We start from the raw sequence: 23,346 nt of genomic DNA on the forward strand, positions 1-23,346 counted from the left end.
GTTAACAAGGATCTTTGCATATTCTGTCCCATCACAATCCTGCAAGGTGGGTACTGAAACCCCTACTTGACAAAGAAGGAAACAGAAGCTAAGAAAAGTGAAACAATTTGCCTATATTCAAACAGCTCTAAGTGGCAGATTTAAATCTAGGTCTCAATAAAAAAAATCCAAACTTGTTCCGCTAGTCCACTCTGCTTCCAGATTTTAGCCTCATCTGTGAAATGAGGACAACACCTATCTGGTAGAGTTAAGGAGACTGACATGAAAAGTGCCTACCATCGGACCAGTGAGTGTTAAGTTCCCTCCCGCTTTCAACCCTCTCAAAATAGCAATTTGCCTATTTTCTAACTCTATTGTCTCCTGAATTCCCTGGAATCAATCCTAATGATGGGTCAGCAGATTTGATCATTCCAAAAGAAAAACATGTTTAACAAATGCTTACTGAGTCAGATCGCACATTGGGCTCAGAGCAGGAAACTGTACACAAGTAACCTAAGGGACAGAAGGAAGATGTGCTAAAGGGATAGGGAAAAGGAATAGGCAGCTAGTATGTACCCTCTTCTGCTGCTGGGTCATTCTCACAGCAGAGCTGGACAAACAGTTGATGTGTGAGAGCTATACAAAATCTCTGACTATGAGTAATTCCCAATTCAACCTTAAAAGTAACCAAGGAAGAAGTTACTGGCTTCAGAATTGGTGAAGCCAACTGGGTCTGCTTACAAGATTGTGCCACGGTTACAGATTGAATACTCATGAGCAAGATGGCACAGCACAGGAAAACAGACTAGAAGGGCGGGGGGTGAGGTGGGGGGGTGGTCAGCCATCCAAAATGGACAACACAGTTGTAGAACACTCCCATCAGTGCAGAGTTCTATGAAACAGTGGTGCTCTAGAAGCTGACATTTCCATCCTCAGCACTTCTTCCTACCATTATCTGGGTTCATTCTGCCCTTTCAAAAAATAATGCAAAGCTCCAAGGAATGGAAATGGATGCCTTAGAGCAAGGGTCAGCAAATTGTTTCTGTAAAGGGCCACAAAGAAAATATCTTAGACTCTGTAGGCCATCCAGTCTCTGACACAACTACTCAACTCTGGCATTGGAGGTAGGGTGAAAACCGCCATAGACAATACATAAATGAATGGGTATGTTTCTTTCCAATAAAACTTTATTTACAAAAACAGACAGCAGAGGACTACAGTTTGCCAAACCTTGCTTTAGTGGACCTATAGAGGCATCTTCAGAATTCAGTGGAATGAGAGAAAACCTCCTCTCCTATTACAAAGACTCATGAAGTTTATAATCTCTCATCCTCTTCCTCTATCAAGTGCCCTGGTTCTAAGTTAGGGCTCCCATACATGTAGGGAAGACTCCTGGTCATCTGTCTGGCATTTGCTACCTCTGGGAGTCCCTGGCCACCCATGAAAGGCACAAATAGGTTTCTTTTCTAATGACCCTAAACCATGGCCGCACCAAGGCTAATCAAAATATGGTTAAAAAAGCAAAAACAATAACGAAACAGTGAAACATTTATTTCTGTTTGGCAGTATTAAGCATGATTAAAACCAGTACAGAAAAATACTAAGTACATTGGGTAAGAAGTGAGCTAGCTGTTTCAGTATATGCTTTTTATAATTCAGTTAAGACAGTGAGTACAGAAGACAGCATCATTAACTCAAGGATGTAGCTGAAGGATACCCTGTACACTCTACTGGCCTCCAAAGGCGTTCAAGGGATCATCAAATATGTTGGACACCTTCTGTTCAGATCTTGATTCAGGCACTGTCTGTGAAGATCGACTTTTTGGTTTGGTTGTCTTAGCCTGGATACCAGAGGAGAAGATATCATCTTTAAAAAGGAAAAAAAGAAAAAGAAAGAAAACAAAAAAGAGTTGCTGAATAGGCAAGAAAATGGGTGCTTTTAAGACACATCTACACAAACAACCAAAGACTCAAGTCTGACAACAGTATGGGATACCAAAAAACACTAAGATAGAGCCAAGCCTCTTAGATTCTGGTCCTGGTTCTGCTACTAAGTTTTATGATCACATACAAGTCACATTTTCTCTCTGAGCATAATTTTCTCAGCTACAAAGCTGTGTGTGTGCACATGCAGAAGAGGAAAAGTGGAAAGATAACTGAATCTCCAATCCAGCCCCTGACTCTACCATCTATGCATTGTACTTATTTCTACATTCTTTTCCCATTGGATTTTAAAAGGAAAAGGCACTAAAAATAAGCAAAGGGAAATCCAACACAGGTCACCCTCATTCAGAATAAATGCATCTGTTTGCAGCATCTAAATGCTAAGCGTGTAAGTCTTTATGACTACACTTGTGTTTAATGTTTCACTGACTCTAATGCTCCATGACTCATTTTACTCAGTAATGATAGTAACCCAGTAATGTTACTGCTAGGATTCTATTCTACTGAGATTTTAGCATGTGTACATAAAGATATGTATGTACAAATGTTAAAGATTATGGCATCATTTGTAACAGAGAAAATGGAGAAACAATCTAGATCACTCTCAATAGGCTAATGGCTAAATATAAAGCAACAGTATACAGCTACTAAAAACAAGGGAGTAGATCTCTATGTACTGACATGGGGAAACACTGAAAAAATAAGTATACGTTTATATGTATACAAACCTGTATTACTGTCACCATATCTGAAAGGGGACACACCAAACTCTCAATAATAGTTACCTCTAGGGCTAGCTTTTTACTTTTTACATTTTACAAATAGTATTAATCTATTATAACATGTATTACTTTTTTTGTAATAAAGTCTCTTCTGTACCTTGTAGTGGGAAGCAGGTAGAGACAGAGCACACTTGCTTGGGGAGTCGAAAAAGTGTGGCTTTGCAGTACCAGCTTTCTCCCAGTTAACCCCAAGGTCCAGATGGGAGAGAGGAGGTGGGGGAGTAGGAAGTGTATATGGCCTCAGCCCGAGTCCTATGCACTAACACAGGACATATCAGAAGCCCTACATTTTGGGTTATGGGGCATTTGGCTTGCCCAGTAATAAAGTAGACATTATACTATGGAGAGAAAATGAACATGTTTACAAACACAGAAGATCTTTGGTGAGAGGTAAAGTCTGAGTTACAGCCTGCTTTCCTATACAGTCCTGCTCTCCTCCTGCACTGCCCCTCCATTCTCTGAACCACTAACGCTCACTCTCCAGCTAGAACTGCATCACACCCAAGGCAGCCACCTCAGCCTACTTTAGCATGTGGGGTAGTTTCTGATCCTCCTTTCATGACATCAGTGTTCAGATTTGTCATAGATGATTGGCAGGGGGCACATTAAGAAAAAAGCTAAATTATAATTGAAAGTCAAACTCTGGGCTCCTTCAAACTCCTTCATATCCATCATAACAAAACACTGTTTCACCAAAATGACTAGGCCATTTACTTATCCACCCTCAGTCTATCTCAGGAGTATATAGCAAGTCAAAGGAAACCCACTGGGGAACACTTTCCAGGAAAGGGTCAAGACAAAGGTAGCAGGAGAAATATCAAGTCGCTGAACAGTAATGACTCTCTCTGTCATATGCAGAAAACTAAACTTACCCATATCATCGTCAAATATAGACTTAGCTTCCACTTTCTTTTTGGACTTTTCTTTTGGTTTTACAGTTAGATCAGCAAAGATATCAATGTTATCATCAAACAAGTTGGAGTCAAACGTTCTTTCCTTCTCTCTTGTTTTTTGTGAGGCTTTCATTGCTTCTGTAGCAAATATATCATCCTTGTAAGCCAAAAAACAAGCAAAACAATTTTAAATCAAGTTTTTACTTTACTACATACACTAATTTCAACAAGTTGTAGAAATGCAAACTGCCACAGGGTTCTGGAACAGCCATGTGAGCTGCCCCTCTATCGGGAATTGCTACTCCAGATCTCTGCCTGGCATGGTCCTTCTCTTTCTTCTAGTCCCAGCTAAACCTTGAGCCGTACAGAGAACCCTTCTCTGCCAGTCCTACCTGAAGGAGCACCTCCCACCCCAACCCATCACTCTGCCCCACTGCCCTGGGTTGTTTTCTTTAAGACCCTTAACATTACCTGAAAACGTTATTTATATGCGGCTCTGTCTATATCCAATTCCCCTCCCTGAGAGCTCTGGTGAGCAGAGCACTGGTCCTAGTTCACCTTGTGCTTCCACTTCCCAGATGCTCAATAAACATCTGCCCGAAGAGTGTCACTGAAGGCCTTACCGCTTGCGTTAAATCATCAGCTCCAGCCAGGGCCTGTTTCCCCAAGAACCAGAGGTTACACACTCAAGCTGTAGAGATGCTACTTTATCTATGCTGACTGCAGCAATAGCTAGATAAAAACTATAAAAATCAAGACTTGCATCAATGGTTATGGCCAGAAACAAAATAGAAAACCACTTCTGAATAGGTTTCAGAGTTACTAATAAAATAACCTAATTATAATTACTAAGCAAGTAGATACAGGGCAGCAACCAAACAGGTTTAATGCAATCTGTGGCTCAAATGACCCAATCAGGTATTTTCCTTAACAAAGAACCCTGCACAAAAATGTATTGTTATGTCCTATTACCTACCTCAAAAATATCTTGTGCTTTTGTGATAACATCCTGCTGACTGTTGGATTTTGACTCATTCTTCTTGCCTTTCTGGTCTGTAAAGAGATCGTCCTCATCTTCCAGGAGAGGGAAAGGATTTGTTTTCTTTGCTGGTTTTGGTTTAACAGACTGAAAGAGATCATCATCACTGACTGCCTCACTGAGAGCAGGAAACATGGGGCTTTTTTCTTTACTTCCCCCTGCCGGGTTGGCCAGGCTGTCTGCTGCCTTCACCTTGGCTTTTCTTCTCCCCGTGGACTGAGATGCAATGCCCTTGGAAAAGATATCTCCAGAATCGAAAAGGTCATCCTCAAGAGGTTGACCCAGAGATTTCACAAAGGGGTTTCTGTCTGTCCCAAGCACAGGACCACCTGCCCAAGTTGGAATGGCAGCTGCCACGGCCTCCTCAGAGCTGTCTTCTCCACCAGCTGCCCTGGGCTGTGGCTGATGACCATCTGGTGAAATGACGCCATCTGCCAATTGTGCAACAAATCCCCTGGGGATACTCATGTCCTCAGCCTCACTGGACTCCTGGGCAGCCAACCGCCGAGCTGCGCGTGTCTGTGGTCTGCGCTTCCCTCTCACTTTGACCCGGGTCTGCAATGGCAAAAACCACATGCTGACCTGATGGTTTTTTAAAAGGTGCTCAAAACTAACATAGCAAATCATCAGCAACTCAAAATACTGTTAGGTTGTCAGGTTCCCCTCAACTGAGATATTATCTAAGACAGAAGAGGTTATTTCTTAAAGATTTCCAAAGGCGTTTAATAGCTCCTAGTACTCTAAGACTCATTCTTAATCCTTCAGTGTCCCCCATTTTTGAGTCTTTTGAGGGCAATTTCTGTTCAATTTGATACAAAAGGCTTCATCTGCCACTGGAAGCCACACTGCTCGTGCCACACTGTCCTGTGTCCCACAGCGCTCCCTGGACCCTTACTTCTCTGCCCTAAGTTTATATGTGGGTATCTTTCAAAATGAGAAAGAATCAGTGGGATTCTGGCAATAAGCTTTACTGGGGGATAGCCTAAAATCAGGCTCCAGAAACAGGGAGATAAGATGATAAAGACAGAAAGGTAATCTCAGATGCTCTTTTCTTCAAGTCAACAAACACTAAATCCAAATTTTAAATATTTCATGTAAAAAAATGTGGCTTAGGAATCAGAACTTTCAATATAACCTCAAAATATGAGTCACTTATTAGCAATAATGCAGTATTTGTAATATTTTTCCAACATATACCATCAAGTAGTTTTAAGAAGGCACAAGCTACTTTAGGCAAAGTATTTAACTGTACTTTGCCTATGTCAAAATTTCACGAATTATTTCAGGAACAATTTAAACTTAACAACAACAAAATAAGCTAACAGAAAAAAAAGAAAGGAGGGATGTTTTATTTTTCATAAGTAAAACAGGTTTGGAAACACTTGAAATGAATGTATTTGCAGGGTCATCCTCGGTACTGTTGATTACTCAGATAACAGCTAAGATTTGAGAAGGAAGACTGGATAGAAGAAAAGAGAACCAATTGAAATAAAAGTAAAACCTCAAAGAGGTCATGGTCCATCCAGCACAAGTCCACAGTCCTATTCAACAGTGTGACAGGACTGTAATTGCCACGGGATCTCAGAGAGGGAGCCCAGGACAGGGGCAGGAGGGGAATGTCACAGAAACTGTGAAGTTTGTGCAGAGCTGTCGATGAGGAAGAGCATTCCTGACAGAGGAAGCAGCACGAGCTGATGGCAGCAGCACGCTGGGGCATGTGTTTGGGGAATGGTTCCTGGTGACTGGACTTAAGCTGACAGTGTGGGGCGACTGGTGGGAAAGCTGGAAGCTTCGGTTAGCACAGACTGTAAATGGCTTTAATACCAAAGCAAGGAGCTTGAACATCCTCCTTTGAGCAGTAAGGAGACAGCAGAGGAAGCAAACAGTAAGGACATGATCTGCTCAGTGTTCAGAAGGCCTCCAGGTGGCAGCCAGGAGTTAGTGAGCTAGCTACTGAACAGAATGTAAATGTAACAAAGGCAGGCAGCTAGGGAGGTGGAAGGAGGGCGGAGAGGCTCAAGGAAAGATGAGGCGCCTCCTTCAAATGAGGAATCGGGGTCAGCCTATCGTGTGCAACTGATGAACTCGGAAGAAACATACAAACTGTTCTGGTTTTAAAAAAAGCAGGCAAGCAAGCAAAGGTGGTTTCATCACCTTGTTCACACTGTGTAAGGTATCTGCCTGAGCTGGAAGGTCAAAACTCACGCCGGCCTCCCCACTCCCAGGAAGAGTGGGCATACTTTCCAGACTGTGGATTCTCCCAGGTTCAGACGAAGGAACGCCCAATTCTGGCAAAACAGACTTCATTCCAGAGATCTGGGGAGCCGCTGTAGGCAGCAAGGCTGCTGGGTTAATTGCTAAATTTGCCTAAAGAAGAAAAATGAAACTTACTCTGTATGTTTTCTTAAACACAACAGTCTACTCTTATTACTGTGACACATGACAAAAGACTTGGTGTATGTAATATATAGTACGAGAGGAGAAAGAGAAAGGCAGGGAAGTCTCCTGATCTAGTCTTAGAATTAAATCAGAGGGCTATACCCCTGTGCCCACCACAGGACCAAAGAAGAGATGTTACAGACGCAGCACACAGGAAGCAACAACCAGAGGGTGGGGAAGAGATGAGAAAACGCCTGGCAGCAGCTGACAAAAGGAAAACCCAAGAAACTTTACAGATGCCACAAGACTGGCAATGAAGGTTCCAGACACGTTATAATTACTTGAATTTTCCAGATCCAAGGGGATGGCTCTTTGGTTTTAAATGGAGCGGGACCTGGTGAGTCCTGTGTGAAATTACATGCAGTTAAAAATCCATTGGGGAAATAAAAAAGTGTCTCTTGGATTACACATATGCCTGAAAATAAATCTGTGATGGAACAAAGCTGTTGGTTTCTATAATTCTATAATGGGAAAGGCATTCAAATCTCTCCTGGGGCCTCAAAACATTTCACTAACATTACTTCATTTGTGCTTCCTTATCTGTTGTGTAAGTGGAAGGCTGTTTAAGACCACACATGGAGGAAAGGGAGACAAAGATCATGATTAAGATTCATAAGAATTATAGTGTATCAGAGCTCCAAAACTGGACCAGCTGGAAACATGACCATGCTGGTTATCTCACACAGCAAATATTACAGAGCACACAGAAATTCACCCAAGCCTAATGCACTAGTTCTAGAAGCAAAAGAAGCGGAGACTTGAGTCACTGGAGATGTGTGAGTCCTAGTGCCTCATTTTCACAGCTCAGAACACTGAGGCCTCAATGAGACATCCAGGGACAGCTGTAAGCCAGGACCAGAACTCACTGTCTAGCCCTGCCCTGCCCTCAGGAGGAGCACCACAGAGAAGACTGCTGAGGATGGAGACCTAATAGCAATGATCTCATAAGACATAACACAGAGAGGGAATCAAGAAAGTGGATATAATTCATATTTAATTCTAATGGAACCCTACTCCAAGGTAGCCCAAAGGGAGAAATGTTGTTCTAGTGGGAAGATCTTAATCCTACCTTAACTCTATCTTGGAATCGAATTTGCAGGTACTCCACAAGTAATAATGATAAGTATGGATTCATGGAACCAGTGTGGAGTGAGAGAGGAGAAATGAGCAGGGGTTTAAAAAAAAAGTCAACAAAGGGAGGTAGTCTAGTTGCTATTTTCTCCTTAATTAAGAGAACTCTGAATGACCCCGGGGTCTGTATGATGCAATTAAACTATACTACAATGCAAACAAGAGCTGAAAGTCCTTAAAGAGATCAGTTCTAACCTGAGGTGTTTCCGATTTCCATATGCCTTTTTCTTTGATACCTGGAGTGGATTCAGGATGTTTCTGGTTCTTGAAAGAGGAAACAGAGTGGTCTTTTTTCACTACCTTCTTTTCTGGGATCTTCAAAAGCAAAGAATACCCAAAGTCTGTCAAATATCTTAGAAATTTTAAGGAAAAGTCACAATGCAAAAAGGGAAAATAGCTTCTGACTTTTAAAAGTCATTTCACAAATGAGGGTTGAACAAACAAATTTAAAGGCAGCATTTCAGAAATAGAGTTCTAAGGACCAGGCATCCTCTCAGTGATAAAGAGAAAATAGAGAGTACTTAAAAATCTACTGGGGAAGGGAGGGAAATGACACACATGGCCTAACACTCAGATTTACAGCTTTGCACCTGAAAGCATGAATATTTTGTCACCATATCATATGTACTGGTCTTTCAATGAACAACTTAAAAATCAAACAGATTTGTAATACGGTAAGAGAGCCTGGGTTAGTTAGTAGTTTAACGTTAGGAAACATAAGATGGAGACAACCTGAACACCATCATGAGCACATTATTTGCTGTTCATTTACTAGTGAGCATTTTCCTTAGTCACATAAGGGGACATTCATTTCCTTTCCCAGAAGCCTTCCCACACACCGCAGTATTGAGAATAAAAGTCTGATACCAAAGGATGCGACTTGGCAGAGCTGAAAAGATCATCATCTTCATCATCCCCAAACAGGCTCCCAACACTTGGCTCTAACAACTAGAATAGAAAAAACTTAAATTCAATATCCAAAACAAAAACAATTTACAAAGAGAGTCAGGTGAGCTACAGAGACAATATTTAACATAATAACAAAGCTATGACATGGAGAACCATTTGGAACTGACCCTGGTTTTTTTGGTGCCGGAGAAAAGGTCAACGTCTGGGTCATTGTCCTTCTGAAGCTTGTGACTAAAAAGGAGCTCTTCATCCTGAAAGACACCTGTGCTCTTGGGGCAGGCATTAGCATCAGGACTCTAGGAAAAAAGAGGGAAGTTCATGTATTTTATAGACTCCTAGGGCTTTACCTCAAGGAAATAATATACAGCTACAAAGATGAAACAACAAAGATATTCCTTGTTGGCTCTGTTTATAGTGGCTAAAGGTTGGACACAGCCTGAGTGCCCATCAGAAGGGGGATGACACAGTCACATAATGGAATACTTTGGAGATACTAAAAACAGTGGAGAATATATTTACAAAAACAGATAACATATACATAATCTGGAAAAATCATCTTTCAACCTTTGTGTAGTATCTGAATCTGAACTGTTTATTTAAAAAACAATCCTTAGTTCCATACTGAGAAACATTTTAGGGGTGAAAACACATAAAGTTAAACAAGTTCTCTCCATCTCATGCCCAAAGGGAAGAATGAAACAGCAGCTGACTTAATACCAGAAATTACACAGAGCGGTCAAGCACATATACCTAACTTCTACATACCAGCATCTTAGGCCAAAGAGCTGGCACGGGTGTGATCAGCCAATCTTCTCCTATGCCCATCCACCTTCCACCCCACTACCTTCAGATTCCAAAGAAGTTCTTTCTGTTTGCTAGGGTATCTGACATTTGAAAGTTACTATCACATTACTTGGTTTGATACTATAATGCCCCAGACTTGACATTCTAAAATTCTTCCCTTTCTTTAGTATCACAACCACAGACAGAAACAAACAAAAAAACTCACTTCTGACAAAATGTGTCACATTAAAAATTAACTAATAATTATTATTGATTACACATCAAAATTAGTGTAACATAGCAAGTAAGGTTCAAAGTTTTACAACCATGAAAATCATATACAAAATCAAACACAGTAAGAGACTGGAAGAAAATACAGCAAATTATTCATATTCACTGTGTGTAGCTCTCACTTATAAATGGGGCTATCCTACTGGTATAATAAGAAAATTCATAAAACATTTGTTGTAAATATCAACATGGACTATATCCTCAGTTTGATTCATAAAAAATTATTGGCAATCTATGGCCCATCGCCTGTTTTCTCTTTTTTTAATACTTCTATTGAGATAAAATTCACCTATTTAAAGTGTGTAATTCAATGGTTTATAATATATTCACAAAGCTGTGTAAATACCACCACAATCTAAATTTAGAACATTCTCATCATCCCATAAAGAACCTCCAAACCTACTAGCAGTCGCTCTCCATTCCTGTCCACCTCTTTCCCTAGACCCAGGCAACCACTGATCTACTCTCTCTCTCCATGAATTTGCCTATTCAAGACATTTCAAATAAATGAATTCATACATAATGTGTTTGTCACTAGCTTCTTTCATTCAGCATGTTTTCAAGGTTCATCTATGTTGTACCATGTATCAGTAATTCACTTTATATTGCCAAATAATATTCCATTGTATGGCTAAAACACATTGTGTTTATCCATTCATCAGCTGATAGACATTTGAGTTGTTTCCATCTTTTGGCTATTATGAATAATACCTGTTGGGAACATTACATTCAAGTTTTTGTGTGAACTTATGTTTTAATTTCTCTTGGTTATATACCTAGGAGTGGAATTGCTAGGTCATGTGGTAACTCTTATATTTAAGAATCTGAGGAAGCACCAAATTGATTTCTGAAGTGGCAGCACCATTTTACATTTCTAACAGCAAAGAATGAGGGCTCCAGTTTCTCAACATCCTCACCAACACTTGGCCATTATCAAAAAAGTCAACAAGTGATGGTAAGAATGTGAGGAAGCTGGAACCCTCCATTCTTCAGCAACTCACATCACACAACTGACACTGTGAAATGAGACTCTTTTATCCTTCTAAAGATTTGAACCTTTACAGCTTTTTGCTCACCTTTCCTACTTCTTTCTTCAGAGCTTGGAAGCTGTTTTGATCTTCTGTTTTATCCTCTTCCTCATCAAATAAGCTAAGAACAGTTTTGGTTCTAGTTTTAGCTCCTCTGTCCAATGGGGATGATGCAGAAAATAAATCAGAATGCTTGGCTGCTTCCTGAGTAGGTACATTCAGAGATCCTTCCTGAAAATGGAAATAGTAAGGAAAAAAAATGAGTAACACCTGGAAACAAAAATTCTATTGTGGGGCCGCCCAAGCTCCTCATTAATTCAGTAACTGTCACACCTGCATGTTTCAGGGCATGACAGCTAATCACACCTACTCCCAAGTAACAAAACACTTAGGCCAATTCTTGATCGGCCACTCCAATGGAGAGTCTAGTACAGATAATTCATAATCAAAGATGATTTTTTCCAATCAGTTTAAAGCCTATATTTATAACTCCTTCCAAACAAGATACATATATATCAGTTATAACCATGAGCCACATAGGTTGTAATGAGCTATAAATAACTTCGAAGTCACAGGTATGACACAAATGCCAATCACTGGAAATGGATCATATATTTCCTAGTATTTAACTAACACATAACTCCAAGGGAGAGGCCTAATTGACAGAATTGGACACAACTTGTAGAAGGCTTATACTGTATTATGCAATTAGAAGAATCTCTAAAATAATCATAAAATGCAACATTTATTCATTCAACAAGCACCACCTTTCAGGCAAGATACCATTGACTGTAAGAATCACTGTTCCTGTATGAACTGCCAAGAAAAAAAAAAAAACTCCCAATTAAACATGCCATCGATTGTGAGGTGCATCCTAATTTCAAAGTAGTTAAACTATGAAGGAAATATATACTTCTTTAAAGAAAATATGTAATTTTGAAAGTGCCTACTATGTGCGAGGTAATAAGCTAAGCACCACAGATGCAATGGAGAGCAAAATGAACATGGCCCAATCCTCAAAAAGCTTATCCTCAAGCAAGGGAGACAGCAGTACAACAAGCAGCTAGAGTTCAAGGGGAAAATGGGCTACAGCAACACAGAAAAGGTCACATTGAAACAACAGGAAGAGAATGTCACACAGTGATTCAGGTATAGGTAAAATGTTTGCACCACTGTAGCCCCAAGAAGCCTTGACAGGAAAAGTATGTGCAACATTCTTCACATAGGCCCTAGAAGAGAGAGTAAACCTAGATAGCTGAACACACACAAGCACGAGAGTACGAGAAAAGTTAGAAAAAAAGGAAAAGTAGACAGAGATTGAAAGAACTGTTGATTCCCAGATGCAGCCAGCAGCCTTATCCACAGGCCTCCTGCAGGAGAGGACAGCCCGCCCAGGAGAAGAAATTTAATGCTTTAGAAGAAAGCCAAATTTCACTTCACTCTGTAATTCACAGCCAACATCAAGAAAATGTAAAAGATTGGTAAACTAAAATCTTCTTAAAGCTGTCATTGTAATTTAAGTACAGGTGGGACTAGAAGAGAGCAAGGGGAAACAGACTATGGAGAAGAGAGCCAGTCAGAAAGCACAGACGTGCAGAGAGAAAACCGAAAGGAAAAATGAGATGAGACAGAGAAAGACAAAATGGACACTGACACAATGACCATAATAATGTAAAACGGGAAAAATGCACATCATTGTGTGCGCACATATGCCTAGAAAAGAGATGGAGAGGCAAGAGCAATGTTGAAGGTCTCCCTGAATGGCAGGATCACAGATTTTCTTCTTCATACTTTTCAGTGTTTTCAAAATTTTCAACAAATGAGCCATTTGTTTTCTGTGGTAGAAAAATGTAAGGGTATGTGCGTGTGTGGGTGGGTTTTACAAGAACATGTGAGAGACAAAAATATCAGATTATACAAGAAAAAAAAAGTCCACCTTTCCTGACTCCTCAGCCACACTAGTTCTCCCAAATTCTGACGACTCTTTGGCACTCTCAGCCTTCTTAGCCACTGGTTTCACTCCCAACCGTGCCTCCTTCTCTTCTTCATCACTGAACAGCAGAGGTGGTACGTCAGGGACAGTCTCTTTTTTCTATCAGAAGAAGAATAAATGACATCCTCAAAAACAAACAAATAAAACGTTTGCCTGACGAGCATGGCAATGTATAGAACAAGCCAGAAGCACAGTCCTCTTTAAGGCATTAGCTAAACTTTGGGGTCGGGAGAGACAGGACAGGACAGTGAAGGGGGCACAAACAGGGAGAAGCAATACCACCACTACCTCAGACTTGCAGACACTTTCTGCCATCACAAGGTCTGCACTTGTCTCCCTTCATCTGTTAACTCCTTGTGTGTGCCATGGCTTAGATCCTAACCTCTGCCACCCAATCATTAGTCTCTCCTCTCTGCCTCCCTCCCCTTACCTTTCAGCTGTATGACATCATCCAGAGATGTCTTGCTAAAATAAAACACCCACCAGATTACTTCATCTCTCACCCCAAACCTGCGCTGTGTGCATTAAGCAAATGCTAAACATGACAATCAACTGGCCCCTCTTTATAACCCTCATCCATCTGCACCTCATCAATCCTCACTATTCCTTAAACCTACTGTAAACTTCCACACTTCCATGCTTGATCTGCACTGTCTAGAGAAACAAATCCTCCTCATCTTTCAAGCAAGGCCCAGCTCAGATGTCACCCACGAAGGCTTTCCTGTTCTCTTCAGTAAGTATCAGGTGCTTCGTTGATAAGAATATTTATGTCTATACCTAGCCCTTAACTATACTTTCCTCCTAATTTACGTTAATAGCTATCGTACATCTCTTTGTCCACTCATTTGAAAGGATCATGCAGTATATTTCCACGGCCAGTCACGGTATTTTATATCAAGCGGGGGCTCAGCACAAGTTTGTGAGCACTTCGCCCCATCTCTCATCTGTTCCTTACCTGGGAGGCAGGGATTTCAGAGATTAGGGAACTGAGGTCACGTGACTTGCCCAGAGTTATTGGCATCCTTGGGGCAAGTGACTTATCAAAAATGCTTGAGGGGGCTTCCCTGGTGGTGCAGTGGTTGAGAGTCCGCCTGCCAATGCAGGGGACACGGGTTCGTGCCCTGGTCTGGGAAGATCCCACATGCCGTGGAGCGGCTGGGCCCATGAGCCATGGCTGCTGAACCTGCGCGTCCAGAGCCTGTGCTCCGCAACGGAAGAGGCCACAACAGTGAGAGGCCTGCGTACCGCAAAAAAAAAAAATGCTTGAGAGAAAAGCAGTAACTCTATCCTACTAACTAGACTAGATGATATGAGGAAGTAAGCTTTGAAGCAATATCTAAATCGAGTTAGGTAGACAAGTTTGGGAAACTAAAGAAGAACATGACTGACTGTGATAGAAAAAACTATGAATAAATAAGAAGAATAAGGTAAGCAAATTTTTAGTTATCGTTAGAAAACGGTCCGTGCATCATCATTAGAACTTGAAATAAAAGACTGGAAACCCACAAAAGAGTTTCAGAAGAAATAAAACGAAGCCAAAGTGATCAAAGGAAAAAATTTTTGTGGGATGTGCTGGACTCACTGAAAACTATATGTAATGTCGATGCAAGTGGATCAAGGTAAAAAACGAGACTGATGTACAGTGGACCAAATTCTCCCTTCATATAACTATGGTCCTTAAACCAAGGAAAATGCCACCCAAACTACTGATTTTAAATCTTCCTAAAGATAAGCTGACTCTTCATTCTGAAATTAATTTCTTGATAGGTTTACAGTTGAGTTGTATTTAACTTACTTTAAAATATTCTAGGATCTCTAAACAAAAAATATACTTTATATGTTGCCTAAAGGCGATCAAATTTCACAAATGGTAAAACTCAGGTGTGCAGGTTGTTCTGCTACTTAAGATGCATATTTTTGACCTTTTGTCTTATTTAACAATCATAATTACTACAGTTTCAAAGAAGTTTTACATTTCCAGAACCTTCAAAATTCATTAGATTATTGCTCATTTATCCAGGGTAGAAGTTATTATTTATAATTTACAAAGAAAAGCCACTCAGATCTTCTGACTCTCTAAACCAAGAAGCCACTTTAGGGAGATGCAAGTACAGGTAATTCAAAGAAAAGTTTATGAGCACTCAGAAGCAGCAGCAATGCTGCAAGCTTTTACCACAAGCTGTGCACTTAATGGGACCGTGGTGAGGAAAGAGTCCCTAAATCAGTAACTGGCATGGGCCTGGTCTGGGAATAGGACAAGTTAACACCTTTACTGGGTCTGAAAATATGAAGAATATTTCCAGAAAAAAGAGACAACAACTTCCTCTGGAATATTTTGGGACAGCATGAGTCACCAAGAGTGCATGGCGAGTTAAGGTGGAAAAGCTGAGTCTACTTTGAATGAAATTACAGGTGGCGTGGTAGGTTCAGCTACAGGCTCAGCTTGACAAAGGGATGACAGGACCGGGTGGTCTTTGAGAAGATAACTTGGGCAGCGGCAAGGAGAGATGAAGAGAAGGAGCATTCACAGGCCAGTTAAGAAATTATCTCAATAGTCAAGGCTAAAGATGACAAGACTGTAGGGACGGGAAGAAACATTCCTAACAAACTGGCAGGAAACAGTGATGACCACCCCATCAAAGGAGAAATATTCACACATGTCCTGGTGTAGTTATTCAGTGGAATACTATATAGTGATCGAAAAAAACCAAAAAACAAGATGGAGTTTATGGAAATGAAAAACATGCTGCAGGATTTTTTTTAAAAAAGATGCATAAAACTGTAAAACATGATCTCATTTAAATGAAAAAAAGACAAGAATGCCTAGAAACAGGCATGAAAAAAGCACTGACAACACATTGTTACCAATGATTACGCTAGGGAGGAGTATGGAATGGGGACTTCGTATTCTCTACGCATGTTTTTTCATTTGTTTGTATTTGTTTTTCACCTTGACTACCTTTTTTTGCTTTCTTTCTTTTTTGGGGCATGAGGGGGCCGCACCATGCAGTTTGCAGAATCTTAGTTCCCTGAGCTGGGATTGAACCCGGGGTCATGGCAATGAAATCGCCAAGTCCTAACCACTGGACTGCCAAGGAACTCCCTCTATGCATGTTTTAACCCTTTTTTAAGAAGGCATCCATGTATTACTGTATAATTTAAAATAAACTTTAAACAAAAAATATTTAGGAGATACGGAAGAAGAGCCAGGTACGGGTCTCTAGAAAAGAGGAAGTTCTAGGCTCCTCAACTGCCATTTCCCTCCTTCACTGTACCCCTTAGGGTACAATGTCCCTTGGGATGTGCAGGCATCGGGGACTGCACATGGTCACCCATGACCACAGTGGGAAGGAGAGAGTCTTCCTCATCAAGCAAGGGTGGAGGAGCTGCCTTTTTAGATTCTGTGGCTGCTCCCACATGGGGGGAATCTCGGGGGGTACATCCCTCCTTCCCTGTCTTACATGTCTTTCTGTCTCTAACACATGCCAATTAGAGTGGTCTGAAGTTGGGGTCGAAAGCCCTCAACAGCAGGCTATGACTCTGCTTGATTCTTGGCCTTTGAGGCTAACCCAGCTCAGGTAAAGGAGGTCTCCATGGGGTCTAGCCTGAGAAGCTCTAAAGTTTCCTTTGGGGCTGTTGGCAATTGCCAGTTGGCAATAAAATGCTGCTTGGCCTCACTTTGTTCTGTGTGCACACACTTACATATACCCACATAGGGAATGTGTTGGGGAGGGATGAATGACAGGCCAAAGACAGGATTCCAGTATCCCTAGGTTCCCAGGACAAATATTATCATAATGCCACCTTCCTCTCATTTCTTAATAGTCCTTTTGATATAAAAAACATGAAGACTTGCTAAATCTTTTAGCTTAGGCGATCATGGTTAGTGATGCCATTTAGATGTAACTGCTGGAAGACTATTTAGACTAGATAGGCACTGATGGACTTTTTTTTTCTCATCACATACTTTTAATTTTTTAAAAAAACTTTAATTGTCATAAAAAACATAACATTTACTATCTTAACCATTTCTAAGTATAGAGTTCAGTAGTAGTAAGTATATCCACGTTACTGTTGAGACTCAGACGCCTACAACTGACACTGACGGGGCTGCGTGATGTGGAATCCTTTTCTCCAGGCTTTGCACGTGTGCTTCGTCTGTAAAATACCACTAACCAGAAGATGTCTATCTAAAACCAGGCAAACGAGTTTTTCCATAAGACTCAGTCTCCAAGGTCAGGTTTTAGGACCTGATTGAGGGAAGCATCAGTATTCATGGAACATCACCTCAGGGTTACTTCCTGGGTCTAACAGGTTAAGAATACCGTTGTTGCAGGAGGAGCAGATGCGGGAGGAGAGCCAAACAGAGAGCTTCCACTGTCACAATCATCTTCAAACAGGAGAGATGCTCTCTGGGTCTTCTTTTGGCTATACAAACAAAGAGTCAAATTAAAGGCAAATGTGATTTACAAAATACAATATTCTTTCTAGGCCACACCTACAGGAACCCACCTACCACCAAAACGCCCGAGTCATCCATTGACCTTACACAGTTGCAGCAAGAAAAACCTTTGAAGTAGGTGCAATTTGTGTCCAGCAAGTCATCACCCGCTGTCTGGCATTCTCGTGTAAAAGCCCGGGGCCCTCCTCATCTTGTCCCTTTGTCAGTTACTTTTGGATCAAGGTAGGTGCACTAGCTGTTGGCTTTGCCAACTCACACAGCGCACTTAGCGTTCACAAACGTAGCATTCTCTCTCACCATTTCCTATGGCAGAGGAAGAACCAGGGAGCACCAATGCCTATTTCCAGCATGGTCAGGAAGGTGGCTGTCAAGAGATCTCAGGGCCAGAACCTAGTTCAGGCTGTGACTTGTGGCCTGGTGCCACCTCAGCCACTTAACCATGTCTTTCCAAGCGCCTCTGTGGGCTTCTGTGCCTTCCCTTCAAACCCTAAACCCATCCCATTCTATCCCCTCCACACAAAGTCTCTAAGAAGCTGGGAAAGCTCATCTTCACTGTTCACCACAGCAATATTCACCCATCTCTACCCCATGTTGGGCAACCACAGCTGAAATCCAGCCACAGCTCTCCTCACCACCTTCCTCTCACCTGTCTTCACCTACCTCCTCACCTAGGCTTCCACACCAGCCCCTAGGGGCAGTCAATAAATGTCTTCCAGAATAAATATTGATCAGGACCTTTTAAGGAACAGAATCATAAAAGTAAAGAAACACAGGGAGGCCTAGCACTGGACATGGGCAGTCCCAAATAGAAAGTGTTCTAATTACAGAAGGGTCATGTTCTAGTTTCTATACTATGTGATAAGGAACCACCCAACTAGCAGCATACTAGAGAATTATCAAAGTAATGAAAATTCCAAATTCAATGTTAGCTAGATAAGAATAATACTAGTCATTTCAGTATCCATCTACTTACACTAAAAATAATTAGCATATATACCCATAAGTATATGTATCATAATCTTTTCTCTAAGTTTAATTATTAACAAAGCATAATATAAGGTTATTCATTAGTTTAACATTGGATGTCTGCCTACATCTTAAAATTGCCTAAGGATCACACTGACTAGGGAACACAACTAACCAAACAGTTGAGCATACTTACACTGGACACTTACACTAAAGGACAGTAAAAAATTAGGTCTACACCCTGAAGAAATTATAAAAACAAAGAGCCATACACAGTCAGGTAAAATCTAATATGCCTTTAAGGATATACACTGATAAAAATGTACACAAATTATAACCAAAATATATGACTACTAAGTGATGATCACAAAATATTACAAAAATAACTACAACAGATACCTAAAAAGCAAAAACCTTATTAAGCTGCTACAGCAGAAGAAAAATCTTATGCATGATTTTCTGAACAATTTCTAAAAATCAAAACCAAAACCAAGCTACCCACAGAAAAGAATCTGATGCCAGATTCTGAAGTTCTAAGCTAGAGGAAAGCTAGTTAGCTTTCTGGACATAGTTACAATAGATAACGACAGTAAGTCCTTAACCTTGGATCTCATTCCACACCCTCCGGCACCTGCTGGTTAAATGTGGACATCCCGTGGCGATCTGTCCTCAGAAGAAAAATATGCAGCTCGGTGAACTGGAGTATTTCTCATTATAAATAATGGGGTAGTAAGTATTTTGATTCATTAAAAGGGACAGATGTCAAAACACATTAAGATGACTATAGAGTTTACGGCCTACACCAGGACACTTTTGAGAGTGAAAGGGAAAATTATTAATCACCAGGCTGAAATGACAGGCACAAAGCAGGCCTCTCCAGACCCGCAAGGATGTTTGAGTGCCCTACTTACAAGGCAGTATTTCGCAACTTTGTTAGGGTCACAAAGCTTCTGTTTCTTTTTTTAGAACGGGTTTGAGTTACAATTTACATACCATAAGGGTTACCCTTAGTAGTGTGCGATTCAGTGACTGTTAGTATATTCACAGAGTTGTGCAACTATCACCATGATGTGAACTCACAATATTTCCATCAACCTAAAGTGAAAGCCCATACCTGTTCACAGGCACTGCCAATTCTCCTTTCCCCTCAGCCCCAGACAAACACTCATCTACTTTCTGTCTCTATGGATTTATCTCTTCCGCACATTACACACAAATAGAATCATACATGTGGTCTTCTGTGACTGGCTTCTCTCAATTATCACAATATTTTCAGGGCTCATCTATACTGAAGCATGTATCTGTACTTTATCCCTTCTAATTGCTGCATAAGAGTCCATTGTGTGGATATAACACATTTTATTTATCCGTTCTACAGTGGATGAACTTTTGAGTTGTTTCCACTTTTTGGCTATTATGAATAACGCTATGATAAACATTCACGTGCAAGTTTTTGGGTAGACGTTTCTCTCACGCGTATTCCTAAAAACTGAAATTGAGTCATGTGGCAACTCCATGTTTAACTTTTCATGGAACTGCTAGGCTGTGTTCCCAAGTGGCTGCACCATTTTACGTTCCCACCAGCAATGTGTGAGGGCTCCAATTCCTCCACATCCTCTCCTGCACTTGTTTCCTGTAAAAGATTTTCTCGAGAATCTGATGAAAGCTAGCATTGCTGAAAGCTGGATATTGTGTGTAATTGGTACTGGGACATACACATGAAACATGTTTCCTGATCTCTAGACCTGTGACCATATGTGTGTGGTGGGGGCAAAGGGAGGGGCTGCACACGTAAATAGGTAACTTCTATACAGTGTAGAAAATGCTCAAGTGAAACAGAGCTGGGGGTCGGGGGTTAAAGATGGAGCCATTTTTGCTTTAGACTCTAACCCTATTTCTTACCTTTCTCAGCTGTTTGGGTTAAGGAAGGCTTCTCAAAAGAGAGGGCTTAAACTGAGTCTTAAAAGAAGTTGGCCAGGGGCTTCCCTGGTGGTGCAGTGGTTAGGAATCCACCTGCCAATGCAGGGGACACGGGTTTGAGCCCTGGTCCGGGAAGATCCCACATGCTGCGGAGCAACTAAGCCCCACGTGCCACAACTACTGAGCCTGCGCTCTAGAGCCCGCGAGCCACAACTACTGAGCCCACGAGCCACAACTACTGAAGCCCACATGCCTAGAGCCCGTGCTCCGCCACAAGAGAAGCCACTGCAATGAGAAGCCCGCACACTGCAACAAAGAGTAGCCCCCGCTTGCCGCAGCTAGAGAAAGCCCGGGCGCAGCAATGAAGACCCAATGCAGCCAAAAATAATAATAATAAATAAGTAAATAAATAAAATGCACAACATTTAAAAAAAAAAAGAAGAAGAAGCTGGCCAGGGAAGAAAGGAAGGAGAGAGTCCCAGCAGAGAGAGAGAGCAACAAAAATAAAGGAATGAAACGTTATTTCCCCTACACTCATGACAGTAAATTACATTTCCGTGCTTACAGTGTACCAGCTATTGCGCTAAGCGTTTCATATTGGGATTTCATTTAATCCTCTCAATGATCCTATGAGAGAAGCACTATTATCATTTTTGTTTAACAGATGAGAAAACTCAGGCTCAGAGAGGTTAGGTAACTTGTCCAAGTATATTCAGAGAGCAACTGGCAGGGCCAGAATTTAGTATCAGGTATTGGGATTCCAGAGCTTACATTCTTAACCAGAGGCCCAATATACACCCAGGGGTGAAGTCATAGAGCCCAAAGTAGAAATGGCGACATCTGAAGAGATAATAGTCAGAGACAGAAATATGAGACATTTTTGAATCTATCAATTCAGTATTAAAGCTTAACCACACCAATGCATAGGGTTTACATGTCCAATCAATTGCCTCTTTATGTTACTACCATTCAGTTAAATTTCAAAGTAATCATTTAAGGATCTCAAGAGAAAAAGAAAAAAATACATATATCTTCAAGGGAGTTATTCTGAATACACAGCTAATATGCAGCATATTACAATACCAACCACAGCCCACGCTCACTCTACATCAGGGGTCCCCACCCCCAGGCCGCAGACCGGTACCAGTCCTGGGCCTGTTAGGAACCAGGCCGCACAGCAGGAGGTGAGTGGCAGGCGAGCAAGCGAAGCTACATCTGTGGCTCCCCATCGCTTGCATTACAGTCTGAACCATCCCCCACCATCCCTGGTCCGTGGAAAAATTGTCTTCCACAAAACCGGTCCCTGGTGCCAAAAAGGTTGGGAACCACTGCTCTACATAACCTGCCACCCTTTAGTCCAAGCATTAACGTGCAGGAGCGCCTAAGACCAGCTAGGGGTTACCAGCAACTGGTGTGATACAGCACAGCTCTGCAGAGAACCATCTTACTAAACAGGATGTTTCTCAATGCTGAGCAGATTTCTATCCAAATGACAAACTTAAGTAACTTGGACAAAACTTTACATTCTTTAGGGTATCCCAGGGAAAAAACAAAAAAGACAACAAACTGTACTTAAACCCCTAACAAACTAAGAAAAATAGTATTTTAAGGTTAAAAATAAAAGATAAGTAGAAGAAATTAGGTAAGGATCCATGAAGAAAAACATTACCCAGTACCAGGGGAGAATAACTTGCAAGTGAAAATCAAAGACATTCTCGTTTATATGATTACCAGGTGATGAACGATCGGCATGTCACCCCCAGCAGCTGACATCTTACACATCAAATACCTTCACCTATTACCATAGACACTGATGAAATGATTTCTTACAATGATTGTCTCACCTGTCCTTAGCAATAGCAAACAGATCATCCTCATTGTCCTCCTCAAAGAGGCCCGCCTTTTTCACGGCCTTAATCTCCTGGTCTTGGGTGGTGCCAGAGTCCCTAAGTTCTCCTTTAGACTTGTCAGATGCCAAGTTGGTCTGTGAGTCAGTAATATTCCACTGGTCCTTAAAAGATAAAATATATGTTAAAATCCTCTGGCCATTTATATTAGGAAACCTGAGGAGTAAAATAAAATTCACATTCGTTTAACTTGTATTTAAACTAAGTGTATCACTTTCGAGGGAAGCTTATGTCCAAGGCTTTTCATTGAACTCAAATCTAGACAGCTGGGTTCTTTGACCTCCCCAGACCTTATGGTGTTTCCCTCCATCACGACCTGCCACAGTGTTTCTCTCTCTCTGTGTTAGGACAAGGAAACTTCTCTATTTTAGAGATCAAAATTAGTTATACAGGGGAATGAGAAGATACAGGAATGTTTAAAAAAAAAGAAAGTCGAGAACTCTCAACTTTGGAGGAAAATGATATTTAAATTTAAAAATCCCAAAGCAAGCTGGGAAAAAAAATGTATAAAAAGCTCATGCAATGTAAACAAGACAAAATGAAAGCTGCTAGCGACCCTTTTACCACAAAATTCTGAATCTGGACTTTAGAAAGCAATTAAGGAAACCCTACCTGGCTATGCTCACCCCTTCAAATCCAGGATCTCCTGAGCACTTGCTAAGTGGTCCTGGAATCTAGAGCTTTGCAAATCAAAGTGGGTTCCACAAGCAGCAGCTTCTGTTATACTGAATTTCTACCCCACTTTCCGAATTAGAACCTGCATTTGACACAGCATGTCCAGGTGACTTCTTCACACGTTATAGTTTGAGAAGTGCTCCCCTAGAGCAGGGGTGCTCAACAGCGACCACATGCTAGAATCCCCAAAAGAGCCTTAGAAACC

At 41.2% G+C, this 23,346-nt stretch overlaps 1 protein-coding gene across 10 annotated transcripts in view; it reads right to left on the reverse strand.

Moving 5' to 3' along the window:
* Window positions 1-1,501: 1,501 nt before the first annotated feature.
* LOC136136082 (WASH complex subunit 2A-like) overlaps window positions 1,502-23,346 on the reverse strand; it is a 56,072-nt gene continuing 34,227 nt past the window's right edge. For 2 of the 10 annotated variants that reach the window (XM_065893951.1, XM_065893948.1), the window contains 12 exons: window positions 22,404-22,570; window positions 17,537-17,639; window positions 13,155-13,310; window positions 11,267-11,449; window positions 9,284-9,412; window positions 9,075-9,155; window positions 8,403-8,522; window positions 7,358-7,420; window positions 6,792-7,004; window positions 4,575-5,192; window positions 3,578-3,755; window positions 1,707-1,846 (listed from right to left, as the gene is read on the reverse strand). In XM_065893951.1, coding sequence (XP_065750023.1) covers window positions 1,707-1,846; window positions 3,578-3,755; window positions 4,575-5,192; window positions 6,792-7,004; window positions 7,358-7,420; window positions 8,403-8,522; window positions 9,075-9,155; window positions 9,284-9,412; window positions 11,267-11,449; window positions 13,155-13,310; window positions 17,537-17,639; window positions 22,404-22,570 — 2,151 coding nt within the window. Of the gene's footprint in view, window positions 1,847-3,577; window positions 3,756-4,574; window positions 5,193-6,791; window positions 7,005-7,357; window positions 7,421-8,402; window positions 8,523-9,074; window positions 9,156-9,283; window positions 9,413-11,266; window positions 11,450-13,154; window positions 13,311-17,536; window positions 17,640-22,403; window positions 22,571-23,346 lie in introns of all 10 variants that reach the window. The other 8 variants (XM_065893947.1, XM_065893950.1, XM_065893955.1 and 5 more) reach the window with 6 other exon arrangements.

The sequence above is a fragment of the Phocoena phocoena genome, chromosome 16, assembly GCF_963924675.1.
Source record: "Phocoena phocoena chromosome 16, mPhoPho1.1, whole genome shotgun sequence".
Classification (NCBI taxonomy): Eukaryota; Metazoa; Chordata; class Mammalia; order Artiodactyla; family Phocoenidae; genus Phocoena; species Phocoena phocoena.